Source organism: Eutrigla gurnardus (genome assembly GCF_963514095.1).
Source record: "Eutrigla gurnardus genome assembly, chromosome: 10".
Taxonomy (NCBI): Eukaryota; Metazoa; Chordata; class Actinopteri; order Perciformes; family Triglidae; genus Eutrigla; species Eutrigla gurnardus.
The window spans coordinates 7,556,172-7,575,138 of record NC_139924.1 but is presented as its reverse complement, the minus strand read 5'-3'; the positions used below and the strand labels follow the sequence as shown (position 1 = coordinate 7,575,138).

The 18,967-nt window shown below is 43.4% G+C and overlaps 2 protein-coding genes across 2 annotated transcripts in view; both read left to right on the top strand.

Moving 5' to 3' along the window:
• The window catches only part of aipl1 (aryl hydrocarbon receptor interacting protein-like 1), a 90,641-nt gene that overhangs the window by 24,054 nt on the left and 47,620 nt on the right, over positions 1-18,967 (top strand). The window lies entirely within an intron of this gene.
• On the top strand, positions 366-10,857 carry abhd15a (abhydrolase domain containing 15a). Its single transcript, XM_084020379.1, has 3 exons — positions 366-1,419; positions 7,067-7,419; positions 9,162-10,857. Exons 1-3 carry the CDS (start codon positions 880-882, stop codon positions 9,790-9,792), a joined length of 1,524 nt encoding a protein of 507 aa, XP_083876505.1. The 5' UTR covers positions 366-879; the 3' UTR covers positions 9,793-10,857.

Here is an 18,967-nt window from a genome sequence, read left to right as displayed (position 1 = left end):
AAGTGTCTTGTCTTCATTAGTGGGCTCACTGCAACACAAAACAGAGACACTGAACGTTGTAACACAGCAGAGAGCTGCCGAACCGGTTACATTAGTTTACATGGATCCTTACCAAAGAAGCCATGGGTTATAGATCACTTCTTTATTATTGGTGTTCTCTCTCCAATTACAGGTCACAGCATGCACATTATTGCCTAATTTCTGGAGGAATTCACTCTAACACTCGCACACCTCGCGCACACACACACACACACACACACACACACACACACACACACACACACACACACACACACAGACTGTCAGTCTTCTGCAGAGTGAGTAAACGAGAAGCAGAGAGAGATGGGAAGAGATTCAGAGACAGTTTTCAGTCTAACTCTAAACGTCCTCCTTGTACCGGGTGTGTGTTGGAAGTAATGTTATTGGATGTCTATTACAGAGATGATCGCGGTGTACCTGCTCACCCTGAGGGGGGCTGGACATGATGGGGGGCGTCTCCAGTACCAGCGCGTCGCGTCGCTGCCAGCTGTTGGGGATTGAGCGCAGTCCTGCACACGAACCGGCTCGCGAATGGATGCCGGAAACACGGACGGTGTCTCCTCGTTCGCTTTTTTAAAAAGTGGGGTTTGGAAAAGCTGCGCAACTGAGACGGCGCGCCTGCAGAGCCGAGAGACGGGTGCGCCTTGGCACCGAGGGGGATCGCCAAACTTCACGGACGTGCTGAGCATCAATTTAGATCAGACGCGCGCACCCCCGAGGACGAGTATGTTTCCGGCGACTGTTTTCTGCATTGTGCATCAATAATCCCCAACTTAAGGTCCGGAACAAGCCGCGTGGCGCGTCTGAGTTGTGCTCGTTTCGCTCCCAACAACCGCGCCAATGCTGGAATGGCTGGTGGCTCTTTGCATTGTGGTCCTGGTGGGCTTCTTCTGGCCCCGCTCCAAGTGTTTTGGCACCGACAGCCAGTCGGACGCCGGACTGGCGATGTCACAGCAGGCGGGGAAGGACCGGAGCGGGAGGTGCGTGTCGGAGCGAGCGGGGAGCGACGCTCCCCCGGCGGCCTGCGACGAGGCGGCACGCGCCGAGGCAGCACGCGCCGTGGCGCTGATATGCAAACCGTCCGCGCTGGCCAACTACCTCCTCAAACACTGCAGGACTTTCAGCGATTACTCGCCGTGCGTCGGCTGGACGTGGCGGGCCAGCGCCTTCCTGCAGAGCGTGTACGAGGCGTGCTGGCCCTACGACAGCCCGGTCCAGTTCGTGCGGGACAACCTGCAGCTGAGCGATGAGGGGCTGGTGGCCTTGGACTGGGCAGTGCCCTCCTACCAGAGACGACGCAGGACCTCCAGCCACTCCACCAGTCCCGTCCTGCTCATCATCCCCAACTCTTTTGGGAAGATCACTAGAAATGTGTTAAAGGTGCGTTCTTCTCTCGCAGACTACATGTATCAAACAACTATAGGACTTGAATAACCATTTAGCCTATTTAAAAAATCATAATAAATCATAGAAAACATATGTTCATAATAAAAAAATATAGAACATAATGCCAAAGAAATAAACTCAATATATTCCACCAACCTGTAAAAGGATGGAAATAGCAGTTTCCATGTCTACGTATCAGGCTCATACTGCTGTTTCTGAATAACCCATTTGTATCCGTTACATTGGAAAGGTCAGGATGCATCTCACATAGTGTCATGAACTTTGTAGCCGCTCTTTGTCTCTAATCTGTCTCTCATGAATCAACATGTTGAAAATGCAGCCACGTGACTGTGATGGGTCCATTTATTCATGTATAGTTTATCAGTAGCATTTCCACACTTAAAAGCAGAAGTGAGCATTTTCATAGATAAAATACAAAAATGTTTAAACAAGAGCAAATCCTTTGCAATTTCAGAATCGTGCAAGAACAAGTATTTAAAGAGCCGTTGAAAGAGAAGAAGAATTGAGTTTAAAAGAGAACGGGAGATGCAAATCAAAGTGACTAGGCATTCACATGAGCTCCAGTCATGGCAGGCTGATTTGTGGGGGATAAAACGAGCAGATGCAGAGGCAGCCCCAGTCTTTCGACTGCTCGTCCAATACACTGACTGAGGTAATTGAGTGAGGGATTACAAAGCATCGCTTGACTTGCGGGGCCTGGGGAAGTGTGGCTCCACATGACTGCCTGTTGGCTCTCGCGCCACTCCGGGCACCTGGCGTCGTGCTAGCTCATTTCATTTCATACTGCTGGGTCTGTGCGCAATTCCCGTCGCGGGTTTACTGTCAGCCCCATGTCAGAAATAACAACTGTGCAAGAACTCAACACTCACAAAAGCAAATGTGTTTGACATCAATCTAGAGCCAGTGACGTCTTGTGTAGGAAAAAAAGGATAGAGGACGACAGAAGAGAGGAGAAGAATTAAGGAATAGAAGGAACATAGATATATGGCTTTACCCCGGGACGAAGCAAAATGATGGAGAGATGAAAAATAATTGTCAAATTCAAATAGGGGGTGGGGTCACATGTGTTTATCTGTGACACAGAAGAAACAGATGAAATGTGGATTATTTTTGGACTTGTGGTCCCTCGTTCCCCGTCTCTTTTACTCACCAACTCGTGAATTTATGAATGAGCTATCACTTCTTAAATCATTCATATTTTTATGCTCCCTGTTTTTCGTCTGCTCCTTTGATTCATGTGGTCTGGTGTGACTCATACATATTTACATGATGGCAAAATTAAACATTAATATGATAGTAGCGATAGTCTTTTTCAGCGGCTTCAATGTTTGAGAATGTGAAGCTGTTTAACTTAGCTTAGCATAACGACCAGAAACAGCTAGCTTGACTCCGTCCAAAGGACAATAAATCCACCTTCCAGCACCTTGGAAGCTCATCATTTAGGTTAATATAACTTCTTCATCAAAGTGTAAAAATAACAGATTGTGATTTTACATGTGCATGTCCAGCAAATAACCCCCTCCCTCTTTGTGCTAAGCTAGCTAAGCTAACCAGCTGCAGTAGCTTCGTGTTTACAGTGAGACTGTGAGAGCGAGATCCGCTGCGCCTCCATAAAACTCTTCTGATCCCGACCATCAACCTAATTTGTTTTCATCCTCAACTTCAAAAAGAGTACAGGCCAAGAGGCCCGCTTGTAAAGACGCGTAGGAATGAGCCTGTCATTCGGTGGCCGTGTTAAGAGCAACGTGGCAATAAAACGTTGCTGGAGGCAGAAAGTCAGCTGTTGCAGCCGCCTTGCCTCGTGTGATTTACACGCGTCACACCTTCCCTACGGAGCACGCGACATCATTTTGACCTAGTTAAGTGTTTCATTCAGTGTGCCTTTGCCACTCATTTTCATATCAAGTATTTTTCATTCCGTATACATATATGAGGTATTAAATCATCTTGACGTGTAACCGTACACTTAGATAATTGTTGTTCTTTTTCTTGTTGCTCAGAGAAGCAGCTTTGGAATGTTCCAACTTCCTTGTGGGATGAGATAATAGCTCCGCACTCATGCAGTGAAAGTGAAAAAGGTGTTTACCATTAGCAGTCTTGATTAGATCAGTGAGAGAGGTAACGGTAGCATTACTTCTTAAACAGTCCGAGATGGAAATGTCTCGATCACAGAAACATTACCAGCATACAAACCACATGACCAGATACATGTTGTATAATGCTGACATTAGTAGGCTGAGAAGCAAATTGGGCGTTATGCCTCTCATTCATGTCCCCTCTTTGTGAATTTTACTGTTGACATACTGCTGTTTTTTCTTTGCCAAAATTGCAAGGTGTTCCATATTTTACCAACCAATAAAGTAGTAGATGCTCAATTACTTTCCAATCTAGAGAGGAAACAGCACTAATGTGTTTAAACATCACAATAAGACCAATGCAACAAGCCCTCTAGGCAAAATCTATTCTTATGTTGGAGCTTGATACTTTTACTGTGGAAGGCATTCTCAAAAACCGATACTCCGACACTTATCACTTTGAAATTTAGTTTAGAGAACGACAACTGCAACATATATTTTTAATGTCCATCATGTTCCTTTAAAACTTCACAACACGCTACATATGGATATAACCACTCTTCTCCGGCAGTCTCTCTGCTTTTTGTTCAAGCGGTAACAGAATCGGAGTCTGCTTCCTTTAGCTAAGGTTCACACAATTATTTGGTCAGAACTATAGATTTTCATCCATTGTTTGAACCGTCAGCAGTTTGTCACACCTGCAGAGCAGTACCACTGTTGGCAGAGATCTACCTGCACGCTGGGTGAGCTTTTACAGGAGTATACACTATAGCTTATTTCTTAAACGTTGCCATGCTCTCCTGCACACGTCCAACGCAGAGGAGCAAATCTGTTCCCTGGACATGTATCACAGGCCTGAGTATTTAGGGAAACTATTGACCTGAACATTGTAGAGAGACGCTTCATTGCCTCTAAAAGGCTTCTAATCAAATAACATTCCTAATTTAACTTGATTTGGGGCAACATGTCGCGATGAAGCAGCTGAAGGTTGTTTAGCACTAGATGTGGTCCAACAGAAATAGATCACCTCTTTCAACAGGCTTTGTGGGGAATATTGTTTGAGCCATCTTGTGTTTGTCATTGTTTCTGTACAGGGGGGGTGGAGAATAAAGGGTTTGTGTGTGGGTGTACGTGTGTGTGTGTGTGTGTGTGTGTGTGTGTGTGTGTGTGTGTGTGTGTGTGTGTGGTGTGTACAGAAGGCTGGCATGTTGTCCAGTCGCTGCTGAAGGAATTTGTCACCGGGCTGACAGTTTATCAGCTCTGGCAGAAAACTGCTGGAGCAGCCGCTGTTCTTTTTTTTTTTTTTTTAATGCTCCTGCAATGCTGAAATGTCTAAAAATGACAAATTCATACATTTACTGTGAAAGTATAACCAGAAAATTAATTTGTACAAATATGATCTAGAATAAAAACGTGAAACTTAATGTAATAAATAGTCACATTGAGGAAGTTCTCAGGACAAATGTTCCCTCGGAGCTGGCGATATTATTTATAGTGCAAAAATAGCTTCCAGATAAAAAGTAGGTTTTGCGATATCTTTGCATTTATTAAATTCTTCCATTCATTTAATTTGCCATCCTCAAGGTGTGTTTAGATGTATTGTGTACAGTTCATTCTTCACTGTGTCTGTTTTAGTGGGTGAATCTCAGATCAGGACAGGCAGGATGACATTTCACACTCAGTTCACCTCATTTCATCTCAGCAACATTCATCACTCCGGCCCTCATATGCAGTTTGAATTGTGAAACATCTAACCGCGTCTCTCAATATCTTTGGGAACTAAACTGAACTCAAGTGAGTCATATTGATTTGAAATTGCTCTTCTCCTCGTCTCATGATTCAAAATATGGAATGAGTTGGCTGAGAGGCTAATGAATGAGTGATGATCCGGTGTATTGGCTCTGCTCGGCGAGCTCTCCTCACACTGCCAGTGCTGCATCTGGCCCAGTAAATCCTCTTTTCATATAGACAACCAGAAAAAAAATCCTCCTGCAGTCTTTCTAAATATTTAATGCAGCAAGTCTGCAGCTCTCCCAGCATCCCACTGGGATTTCTGCAGATTTAAAAGCAGAATTTAACTCACTTGAAATCCGACACTGTTGTTTCTGACCACAAATGTCTGTATGAGAAACCAGAAAACTCAACTTTACTCCGTTTATGTTGAGGACAAGACATCCTCTCCTTGTGTTGACACTGTGTTGGATTCAATCATTTATTCTAAAGATAATATTCAGAGCCTTGACTGGAATAATCTTCTTTTCAGTCCTTCTCTGCATGGAGAACTTTTCAGTGTAATTTAGATATTTAATTGGCATTTCTGCTCTGCTCCTAATCAAATCTTCCCAGAATTATCTTTCCCACATCATGTAGTCTGACGATGTTTCAGAAGTTTGTTTTTCTGCTCTTTGGAACAATAGAATTTGTCATGTGAGAATGTCACAGACACGTACCAACATCATTACCAAGATTAAGGGTTTCGCAAGTTAAGTGATGCTTATAATTAGCTTTTCTGCAGCCAAGGCTACAAGAAGAAGTTACACATTTACTCGGCTTTCATTCCTGAACACCCTTCAGGCTTGTAATGTTTCTAGTAAACAACGGTTTACTGTAAATATGCAGAGAGAGAGAGAAACACCAGCAGAACCATTCGATTTGGAGAGCCTTATGCTAAACATTTGTGCCTGAGCCTTGTTATGCAGATAATAATAATTTAAAAAAAAAGGATTTTGGCTGAGCAGAATAGCAGATTTGCAAGACTTATATTCATTTCTACCTGCTTTATGAAACTGGCTTATGAAACTTCCTGCCAGAGACATGAGATCACAGGTTTCAGTACTCGAGCCCTTTCGGTTCTCATGTGCCAATTTTGTTCCGAGCCCAGTTCAAGTAGGCCGTCTGAGCTGTGAATGTGTCTGGATGGAAACCATTGCAGCTATGAGATAGCATGTGCATCGTATCGGCCTTGACCAAGACCTCCACGCTGTCTGACGACGGCCTCGAAGGCAACTTGTTCGCTTATTTAGTCCCACGTGGGGAAGGCAGCGTCTCAGGACGCCGAAGTAAATGTTCATTTGTGCCAAACTGAAAAGGCTGCATGGTCATCGGTGTCGCGAGAGTCGTTGTTCAACTGCTTGAAATCATAAGCGAAGCATGTGATGAGAAAATATTGACTGTTCTTTGTCAGCTGAACCTATCCTGTAGTATTACGATGTAGAGTGGTAACGCAGCGAGACCTAATCCTGCAGTTTTACTGCGGACTTCCCTCGGCAACTACTCATTTCTTTTTCCCTACAATAAAAAGTAGGATCGTGCCATTTTCAGGTGTTACAACCGCAAAGACATTTAGTGGAAAGGGATTTCTAAAAGGAGGCTTTGTTTAATTCTGTGGCATTATAATAACCAAGAGACCAGACCACAGTCATCAGAGCATGTGGCCGGTTTAGGGACAACAATTCATCTTCTACAACCCTTTCATGTGCTTTCTCTGTTTTTTGAAGACACACCAACAGCCATTTATACATTTCCTCCACCTCATCTCTCTACAGTTGTGCGACGCTGCACTGTCCCACGGCTACCTTCCAGCCATCTTCAACCGCCGCAGCCACAACGGCACCCCGCTCACCACCCTCAAGCTGCAGCAGTTCGGGGACCCTGCAGACCTGCGCGAGGCCGTGCGCTACATCCGCCACCGGCAGCCTGCAGGGAGACTGTACGCAGTCAGCGAGAGCACCGGCTCAGGCCTCCTCCTCTCTTACCTCGGGGAGTGCGGATCGTCCAGCTACGTGACGGCAGCCGTCTGCCTGTCGCCCGTGTTCCGCTGCCAGAGCTGGTTCGAGACCGGGCTGTGCTGGCCCCTGCAGTGGGCGTTGGTGCTCTACCAGAAGATCTGTCTCAGCAGGTAGGAGGGAAAACACGCTGGCAGGGTACTGAGGGATGTTTGGGCAAACAGCGATGATACCTGGCAACAAAATATCGAGGTGAGGTGAACAGAAAGACGAAACTGAGCATGACTCTGTAGGCTTTCAAGGGAGGAGAACGTGTAATATTTTCATAGTTTCAGCCTTTTTTTCTATTGGTTGTGATGACGTTGTACTCACTGAAGTAACTGCTGAAATCTGAAAGCGTGGCGACATCGCCCCAAGAATACCTGTCGTTTAAAAAGCAGAAAAGGATTTTGTAAAAATGTTTTGTCGGCTTTAGCAAGATCAGAAAAGCAAAGAACGAACGTAAAAACAAATGTCAGCAACAATCCCTCCTTACACAGGAGAAATATGTGCACAACTAAGGCAGATAGGGCAGGTCAGAGTTGAACCACAAACCTGAGTGTGTTGAAAACGTGCCTGTTCGTCTGAGGGTTTTTTTTTTTTCTTCTTTTAACTGAGGTTGCCGCATTCCCACATGTCAGCAATTACTTTTGAGTACTTAGCAATTAAAGAACAGTGGCCAGAGCTATGAAATGTCATTATAGCATAACATGTGATATTTAGAAAGGTCTACAGTAGACGTCTAGGTGCAGGTATGCAGTACGTGCAAAACCTAGCCTTTTGGAACACGGTGCATTACTTTAAGTGAGCATAATGAGTTTTTTGGATGACAGAACGAGGTCAACAGCTCCTTCTCTTCTTTCAGTTTACTAAAGGGAATATATCACAGTGTCAAGAAGATAAGGGGGAAAAAAACAGACAGCTTCATGAAATGGCTCCATGACGCATACCGTGTTAAAATGTCAGACGAAACACACAGAGACGGGGATGGTTATGAATTTTCAGTCAGGCAAACGTGATGCGCGTTATTAACAAGGGGATTGTTAGAAAAACAGATGCAAGTAATCACTAACCATTTACTGGAAAGGCACAGACAATTAAGGAGACAATCAAGTTACTGTAGCAACAGATGGCCTGCTCAGTGTAAAGTCATTGATTCTGAGCAGAAGCAGCTTGTCCTTAGAGACCGAGGAGGTTTCTCCTCATCTATTAATCTTCAAATCTTAGTATCGTATATAATATATTCAGAAAAAGTCCATCATTGAAATTCAGATTAAAATGCTTCAATAGTGACACTTGGTAGGAGGCAGAGGAGGACGGGCTTCACTCTGCTCACCTGGGACTGAACCGCAGGTACGGGCAGATGAAAATGCCAATGCAAAACTCATATAGCCCCCATTATATGAAACAGATTAGGAACATATATCTCATTTAAGCACATATCAAGAAGCGCTGAGCCATTACATTAAATGGAGGTGCAGCTGCAACATAACATAAAAGACCATTACGCTATGTGTTGATCACCAGCTGCCACCGATTCTGAGAGGCATCGTGACTCAGGTAAAGATTCTCGAATCAATGCGGAATAATAAGGGAATACAAGACCTGTGCACGTCTTCAAAATGTATTTCCTCTGTTTGTCCCTGTTTATTGATCTGTGTGTGTGTGTGTGTGTGTGTGTGTGTGTGTGTGTGTGTGTGTATGTGTGTGTGTGTGTGTGTGTGTGTGTGTATATGTGTGTGTGTGTGTGTGTGTGTGTGTGTGTGTGTGTGTGTGTGTGTGTGTGTGTATGTGTGTGTGTGTGTGTGTGTGTGTATATGTGTGTGTGTGTGTGTGTATGTGTGTGTGTGTGTGTGTGTGTGTGTGTCATGTACAGGTACAAGACGGTGTTGGGTGAGACCATCCACACAGACACGCTGTTCTCCAGCTGTTCCTTGCGAGGCCTGGAGGAGGCGCTGTTCTGTCAGACTGGACATGTAGGCTCAGGACCAGCAGCACCAGCAGGGACCAGCAACACTTCCTGGGATGCTTACTGGGAACGCAATGAACCCTTGAGAGACGTGGATGAAGTGGCCATCCCCGTCCTGAGCGTGTGCGCTCGGGACGACCCGGTCCGCGGCGACGCTCCGTCCACGCTGCCCTTGGAACTCTTTGAGACAAACCCACATTTTTTCCTCCTCCTTACTGACCGTGGAAGCCACTGTGGTTTCTCCACCCAGTCGGAGGGGAGGGGACGCCCCGCTTCCGCGGCTGCACCAAACGGCGGGATGGGGAGCCACCGGACCAGCTGGAGCCACAGAGCTCTGCTGGAATTCTTCAGGGCCACCACGGACTTCTTCGCCGCGGAGGAGAGAGCAAAGCAGCTCGCTGCGAGGAGGAGGGGGCTGGGGGGAGGCGCGGGAGGGAGGGTGTTTCGCCACCGCAGTGTCAGCACATGTAAACGAGTACCAGCGTGTTCCCATAATATCCACGCCATTTACAACTGGCAGAGGTCCTATACACGATGAGGAGCTTCATGGGGCTTAATGGACTACACTGATGTGGTGTTCTGTAGATGTGAAGGACGCTCCGCTACAAAGTGCTAAGATATCCCAAACTAGAGAGAGTGCAGACGTTGGACAGCACTGAGGTCATGGAGTATTTTTTGAGTGCGCGTCATTCTCACACACTTGATGTTAGCCATAAAACACTCGGACAGGAGCGGGGACAGGCCGCGCCGTTCCTACGTTTAACTGCTTAACCGTTTGGGCTAAACTCCCAAGATGTGTGGCGTTATATTTTTCTACAGATGGATACAAATGTTGTCACTGCCAGCTTTTACACGGGATGTTTGAAACACTTACTGTAGTAGATTACTGTTATTTGTCTTTTTTTAAATCACTGAAAGGGTATTTATCAGAGAGCAAAGGTGTAGAAAGTTCATTTAGTAGAAAGGTGTGGGAAAAAATCCTGTGAAAACTTTAAATTTGTTTGAGCTATGTCAGACTTTAATGAACTAATCCAATGTATGGAACACGTTAAAGCGAGTTTACTCTGTATATTATTGAATTTTCTCTTCTGTAGGAGGAAATGCCCTGAGCCTCCCAGAATAGAGGAACTTATGTGTGAGGTTATGATGTTTTAATGAGCCGGGCGGCTGGAAGCACTTAGTGAGTTTTCCTGTCTCATCATTTAGGTTTTCCTCCGCTGCTCAGGATCTTAAGGCGAGGCTCTGAGATGGTGGCTGGTTTCACACGGAGATATTTCTTTAAAATACTTTTCTCTAGTCTCCGGAAATTGTGTTGTGGTTCATTTTTGCGCCTTAAGGTAATACATTCTACAAATTAAAATGATATGAAGTAACAAATATTGTGTTGAAAGTGTTCAGAAACACATCAAAGGGCAGCTCATCGGTATGATAAGCAGTAAAAAAGGTTCAGAGTAGTAGAAAGCACTAGGACACAAAACTACCAAGCACTTGTTTGTCCGCTGATTTTTGTCTTCTGTTTTTTTATAAACATGTGCCTGTTAAATGTGTTTTATTATTTGATGGAATTTAAAAATACAATAAACTAACCAAGATGCCCAACTGGGACGGGATACACTCTTTTCGGCAATACATCCTGGAAAAAAAGCATTTTTCGTTCCACTGCAGGTAAGAAAATGTAGTTTCTACCAGTATGTTGCATAATAGATGTTGTTCTCACATTCTCATTATTTTCCTTCACGCAGTTGGGATCTATGATCTTGTCAAAACCCTGCTGAGTAAATGCTCACAGACACTCCCTGTTATAGCACAGTCCCCACAGCTGTGTGTGTGTGTGTGTGTGTGTGTGTGTGTGTGTGTGTGTGTGTGTGTGTGTGTGTGTGTGTGTGTGTGTGTGTGTGTGTGTGTGTGTGTGTGTGTGTGAGAGAGAGAGAGACATTCACTGCAGTGTCCACCCACTGAGCCTTATCCACTCAGACAGCTGGAATACAGCAGTGTACACACAGACACACACAAAATGTGTGCTGGCAGACACACTGTCAATACACACACACACACACACACACACACACACACACACACAGTCATGATATTACTTTCTCACGTCTTAGCTAAATACAATAACACCGTCATCAATCCAATCATGCTGACTTTACCCATGACTGCAACAGAAACAAACTCTAGTGGACTTCTTAAACTAAAGGTTTTCACATCAGCAGGATCATGACAGTTAAGATTAGGTGCCGTTCCCTCCTTGAGTTGAGTCAAAGGTCTTTCTTTGACAGAACAAAGCCGGTTGCTCAGAGAATTGGAGAGAAGTGTATCAGTGAGACCGAAGCAATTGGGTGGCTACCATTAGCTAAAGCAGCTGCAGCGCTACGTTAGCACACCTGCAGCCAGTGTCTAAGAAATCTAAACCCTGAATAGACGGCAAAACTAAGTGAAGCTAAGTGAACTAAGGGCTCAGGCTCCAGCCATCCACTACCCGGAAAGTTATCATTTCACCTAAGAAAAACTAGCAGAACGAGGATGAGGACGATTTGAGAATATGTGGACTAGTGACAAAACATCAAACCTATGGTTGAGTGGCAGGGGGGGAAGAGGGGACAAATGTGTTCCTAAATGACCACCTAACGAAAAAAAATGCAGATACTGGCAGGCGAGAATCCTAAAAAAGCAAAATAAGATACAAGCTACGTGGACAAGGAACTGTAAGTATGGATGAAGACAAACGGATCACCCGAAGAAGCAAAAGTCATCGTGGCAAAGGAGCTCAAAGTCCTGGACAAATACAGATGAACAGTTTGCTGAAGCCATGGATCACTGTGTGGAACTTTGAATGACATGCGAGGACAAGGTATGGATTACTCCCTACCATTTAGAGACATGCATGATGATGACTTTGGAGAAACACGACTATTGGAACATACAGGCAGCAGCCTTCATGCATGTTCAATTTGAAGAGCTGAACATGAAAACATTTGACTACACAGAACATAAAACACATGACATTGATCCTGAGAACCATCTCTACAACAATAACAACTGTAACTGTGAGTTCTATAGAGAAGATCAATTTAAAAGTAATGTTATTATGGAGGGAACATCGTCATTAATACACTTTAACAGCAGAAGTCTCTACAACAATTTTACAAAAATCAAGGACTACCTGAGACAATATGACATGTTAACTGTAATCTCTGTATCTGAAACCTGGCTTAATGATGAGAAGGGGAAGGATGTGGAGTTAGAGGGTTACAGACTATTCACCAATAGAAAAAACAAAAGGGGAGGATGGATTGCACTTTACGTAAATAATGATTTCAATTGCACAATTGTATATAGAGTTAAAATAGTTTAACTTCCCATTTGGCATTTACAATAGAGGGACCCAAGCCATGATGATGCAGCTGTGGAGGGAAGAGCAGTGTCTTTTTCTCTTCCTGTCCACCTTTTCAGTCTACGGACGAAAGTGAATTATTAACCAACTTGTCTCTTTTTGTTATCTACTCTTTTTTTTAAAGGCGAGTCCACACCGGACCGAAAATCGGTGTCTTTGAGAGAGTCGGCGTCCGTGACATGAGTCTACTTGGTGTGGTCGCTCGAATCGGCCCACGTCGGCGTTCATTTCAGCCGATTCAAATGTGTAATCCGCCATTCGAGTCAGTCATTCTTTTACCATTCTGATTGGTGGAGGCTAGCAGCTTGACTAGCGAATCAGTGAAGCCCGGAAGTGACGATGGTAAACATACCATTTAAACAGTGGTATCGGGTTACATTTTACATTTGAGACTTTTCCAGAGAGTAATCACAACTACAGTCTACAACCTCACTCTGCTGACAACAGTGACTGGTGAGGACAGCGTGCTCTGTGTTATGGTCTAGAGAGGACCGGCTACTTCCGGTTTTCGTGTTTTTTGGCCCACAATAGAGATTAGCGCCGCCTGTTGTTTTGGAGACATTACATCTCGCGCAAGCGCGGAACGTATGGCGTCGGCTGTGATTCCGTAGGTGTGAACCGCCCATGTCGTTGTTCGAGTCGGCCATATTAAGTAGCCCGACTTCATTTACCGACGCGAGTCGGGCAGTTCTTCCGGTGTGGACTCGCCTTAAGGAAAATGCAAGACTAACCCAATGAAGAGGCTTTAAAATGTTGCACACAGAGAGAGAGACTGTCGTCAAATATACTGTAAGCTGACTACAAGCATGTATCAGAGCCACAGATGGGTGAAATGGCAAAATACGCCAACAGATGGATGCATATCTGTCTTATTATGTAAGTGAACATGCAGACATGACAGTTTTATTACAGCCTTATGTTAGTGTGCTTTATAATGCATTTCATCTTCAAATGTTATCGGCTTGAATACAGTACTGTTCTGTTTAAAACAGGAACCCCAACATGTCTGTGTCAACATACAGTAATTAAACATGCTCACAGCACCACAAATATCTTCATGATTTCAAGAAATAAAGCAATCTCTTGGTCACTCGCGGAGTTTAAGTTTAAGGTTTTTTCCACTCCAAGAAAGTTATTTAACTCTTATTTTGAAATGACCAGAACAAGCAGTAAACTTGTGGGTCTGTGGTTCTTTATTACTGGAATAAAATCTGGCCAGCACATGCTGAACAACAGCATATGTGACAGCAGGGGTACCATCCCGTCTTATTTTATTGTTGACATTAAGCATCATTATGTATTACTAAAAGTAGACACTGTTTCCCTTGCAATAAACGCTGGCTTTCATTGGCCTCGAGCAAATTAAGCCATTAAGATCGAATTGCCCTTTCCCACTTTGCTTATTCAATTCAGACCCAATAGTCTGCCCCAGTGATCGGAGACTGATTTAATTAAAGTGATTGATATTTAATTAAGAAAGAGCTCGACATTCCCATCACTTTGATTACGCTTAATCAGAGGTTCTCTAAATTGAGGCTCACACTCTGTTGGGCGAAAACACGTTTATGTCATCTCTCTCTCTCTCTCTCTCTCTCTCTCTCTCTCTCTCTCTCTCACACACACACACACACACACACACACACACACACACACACAGATTACATCATTATCTTAATGGTATTAAGAGTTGAAAATGAGGAGAGAGAATGCATTTGTATAGTAAACTGTGGGAAATGATTTGCATTTAGGCATGAATCCAACAACAAGATTAAAGGAAAACACCACCGCATTTCCATACTGAACTATGTTCTGCTCTGATGTTAGACGAGGTGATACATACCTCCCTCTCCTCTGTGCGTGCACTAAATGGCTCTTGAGCGCACTCCGCGCAGCGCTAATTTGCTAGCATGTAGCTTGTCCTTAGGATCCAAAGGGGGGTGAAGTTAGAAGCGACCAAGCACTTCCACGTTGTCCCTATTTAAATACGGTTACGTGAGTAGTTACACGACCCAAGTTTGGTTACACAAAATGAAACATGCCAGTTTTTCTAAGCGGATAACAAGGATAACTATATAGTATGGCGGAATAACAACTGGAAGCACTTCGACGTTGGCGCAGTAATATCATCACTCCGCTCCCCCTCTTACTTCCGTCAATAGAACCTACGTGACCTGCACGCCGTCGCCTGCACCAGCTGTAGTAGTTTGTGCACAGATGAGGAAGCATCAGGTTGTAGTAAGATAGTTTGTGAACAATCAAACATCATGGTTATAACGTGTATCGTACAGGGTTGTGAAAACAAGCAGAAGGTATATAGTCCCGTCATGTTTTGAGTGATGATATTACTGCGCCGACGTCGAAGTGCTTCCAGTTGTTATTCCGCCATACTATATAGTTATCCTCGTTATCCGCTTAGAAAAATTGGCATGTTTCATTTTGTGTAACCAAACTTGGGTCGTGTAACTACTCACGTAACCGTATTTAAATAGGGACAACGTGGAAGTGCTTGGTCGCTTCTAACTTCACCCCCCTTTGGATCCTAAGGACAAGCTACATGCTAGCAAATTAGCGCTGCGCGGAGTGCGCGCAAGAGCCATTTAGTGCACGCACAGAGGAGAGGTAGGTATGTATCACCTCATCTAACATCAGAGCAGAACATAGTTCAGTATGGAAATGCGGTGGTGTTTTCCTTTAAGAATTACTGTGTATGTGTGTGTGTGTGTGTGTGTGTGTGTGTGTGTGTGTGTGTGTGTGTGTGTGTGTGTGTGTGTGTGTGTGTGTGTGTGTTAAAGCAAGACTGTCATTTTTGAAAGAAGATATAACTCATTCTGCATCTTGCAAATGAAAAGCAGAGTTCATAGGCAATAAAACAAACTTTTTCTCAGTTCAGTAAAACACTATTTGTATTGTAGATCATCATTGGTCTCTACATAGAGTATCAACAGAACGATAACCTCTGAAGGCGCCGGCTCCACTGACTGTTTTTATACAGTCTATGATGAGAAGTGACTCACCGAACAACCCTCCCAAAAATCAACAATAGATCAACAAACAGCGTCCGCTGTGATTATCACAACCAACTCCTCAGCTGTTTGTTGATCCTTGTGTTTCCTTCACGACTAAAGACGATCTAATAGCTGATGTGGGCAAAGCTTTAACTTAGCAGTAAAGTTTTGACCACTTTAGAGCAGAGGTCTTCAACAGGGGGTCCGGGAACGCCTAGAGGTTCCTCAGAGTTACTGCAGGGGATCCCCGAAATTATTTGATCCCAAGCTTTATTTCTTCCAAAACTTTAATTATGTCCAATAATCCAACTTAACATGAATACAACCTATAATAACAATATCAATGTTTGTTTAATATTATGAAATAAATTGTGATGTAGAAATGCCAAAATAGAATTAAAATATGAATCTGTCAACAATTATTATTTAAAGCGCATTAATTAGCATTGTATACATACATCTTTACGTTATATTATTGGCCGGTTTAATAAGCAACACATTTTTATATGATATGTAATGGGGGGTCCCTCCACCGGGTCTCTATAGGCCTGGGGGGTCCTTGGCCTGAAAACTTTGAGCCATTTACCTAAAAGCCTTGCGTTTTCAGAGTCAAGACAATTAAATGTGATCTGAGAGGCCAACAAATAAATACTAGACAGATGTTTGGGTTCGGGTCACTGACAATCTACGTAATCGTACTTGGCTTTGATGGTAATCAACAAGTGAGGAATAAGAGTGTTTTGGCGTTTCTTTGCTCTCCCCGTGTCTCTGTAAGTACCCAGAAGTCAAGCTGTGATTACAGTGGAGGACTTCTCTTCTCCCTGGTGTTTACATGCGTGTACAACTTCAATAAACACCAGAGATAGTGTTGTGGACAGACCAGAGAGAGAGAAACCTTTGGCTCCAGGTTTTTTCCCTCAGGTTTCTGTTTATTGTATCTCAGAGTCCAATGTTTGTTCCAGTGTTGCGGTTAATTCTGTGTGATGTGTTGGCTTTAAAGTTCAGCACAAAAACGTAAGGAGGATGTCAGAGACACAGAGGGGAGCATCGAACACACACACACGAAAGAAAAAAGGAATAAATGGAAGCATTTTACTTTTAAACCTTTTTTTTACGACTCAGGAGTCATTTACTAAGTTGCTTGCAGTATCAATTCTTAATGAAATGTGAGGCTGTAAAATATTTACAACACACCTGCAGTTTGTCTAATGCAGTATTTACTACAACACGACGCCATTCAGTGGGATTATCCAGGGAATGTCCCATCAGGTTTCATTGTTACAGCCTGAATGACCCACTAAGCTGCACAGTCGTATCAGGAGAAATGGTGAGCTTTTATATAGCTATATCTGAGACATCTCAAAGCGCCCAACGCTACTCTAAACACATTCTCACACAATGCAGTTCAGGGTTCAGTATGCAGCTGGAGATCGAACCGCTGAGCTTCTGATGAGAGGACAAGCCACGATCTCTGAGCCACAGCCTCCCCATTTCTAAGCCCCGATTACAACGCTCTCATTTCCATTTAACGTGACAAAAAACATGGCTTCCTGTTGGGATTCATATTCAGGTTTTGGTTAGGCATCATTCTTGATGGCCTTTTGATCTATTGTGCTGTTGGAGAAATCCCACAGAAAATGACTTTGATCAGGGCGCCATCTTGTGGACATTATTGGGAAAATGCTGGATCCTTTTAGTCCCAATAGCAGTAATTTAAAGAGGGTTTGTATGTTCAATTCACAATTAAATTATAATCCTTATTTTTTTAAATATATATATATATATATATATATATATTTCAATGGATTTGTCCAAATTTGGAATTCATTTCACATATTGTTGAGTTATTTAAGTATAGATCATGTACAGTATTACAAGAAGTACAAGATTGTGGTATGTTTGGGTCCAAGAGAAACTACAGTGATATTATTATTATTAATATTATCATTAAATAATTTCTTTATTAGTCATTTTTATGACAGCCATTTAGAAAAAAAAAGTTTAACTCAGAAAAAAATGTGGTTCCCAATATACATTTTGCTTCCAAGAGTTAAAGTGGCATTGGGAGCAAAAGTAAAAGTACACCAAGCAAAGCAAACGCAGCGTGTTAGCAATGAGGACAGAAAACCCCATTATTCTGATCACATCATTATTCAGAGCGGCTTTACGTCCAGAACCCTTTACACACCGTCTGCTTCCCTGTGACCTGCTTTTACAATCATGTCTTTATCAAGATCACTCGACCTACTTGCCCACCCAAACTATCCAGCCATGTGATCTGACGTTGCCATGGAAACCACCTGTTCCACTGCCGTGGCCAGCAGATGGCGACGACAAGGCTTGGTCCTCCCTCAGAGACTCCAGGGGTTGACTCTTGCTCTGACGGACACAATGACGCAGCGCTCTCTCTGCTTTTGGCTCGGAAACTGCCTGTATATATTAAGGGCCTTGTTTAAAATTAGAGCTCGCCACATGGGGAATATATTAAGCTGGCAGTTTAAATAGATATGTGTCGAGTCACACAAACTGGACTGAGCACACATACAGCATGTTCACACTGTGTAGATGTGGTGAGGGAGATCAACATTCTGGGGGGAACTGATTTTTTTTTTTTCTGTACTTTTGAGGAAAAGGCGGAACATTTTCCATAGAAATTTGGCATTCATGAAATGTGTGTCAAAGGTTACTTCCTCAAACTGAATGTTCATACTGATGAGTCATGAGTACGTGCATGAATACAAGTCACATAATTAAATTGATTGCAGGCAGATATATTTAACTTTTCATACATTCCTGCTTGGTAATTATTTCCACTGTACCGCGGGGGAAGACACAAACAATACAAAAAACAGCAATGTGCACGAGAACTTGCGAAAAAATTATTCAACCTTACCTCTAAAATTGCTTTGGATCTCATCGATTTTATTTTATTTTTTAAGATTTGTTTTCAATGTTCAGTATTTTTTGCGTTTTCATTTCAGACCGTCTGCTGCTGAATACTGATACTGAAATGTAAGTCGTAATGTTCTTTGCGTACTCGTCTGGCAGTAGATCAAGTGTTTGCCATGTGTTAGCATGAACAGCTCACGTGAACAGTGTACCTTGGAGCTCATTGGCATATTAGTGAACCATGAGGCTGAAGCCTGAGCAACTGTGTGGGTGCTCACCTTGGATCGCGGCCCGTCTGATAGTGACATTACATCCTGCTTAACTATTTAATGCTGCAACAAAGCAACTCAGCAAATCAAATTAAATAACCCTAAAACATAATCATGTGTTTAATGGAGCTTGTGCAGTTAATGGTTAAAGAA

Bases quoted from the DNA above. Each gene is read 5' to 3' on its own strand.
- abhd15a (XM_084020379.1), top strand. From the start codon at position 880: ATGCTGGAATGGCTGGTGGCTCTTTGCATTGTGGTCCTGGTGGGCTTC. The intron at 1,420-7,066 runs GTGCGTTCTTCT...ATCTCTCTACAG, and splicing joins TCACTAGAAATGTGTTAAAG to TTGTGCGACGCTGCACTGTC. The intron at 7,420-9,161 runs GTAGGAGGGAAA...TGTCATGTACAG, and splicing joins CAGAAGATCTGTCTCAGCAG to GTACAAGACGGTGTTGGGTG.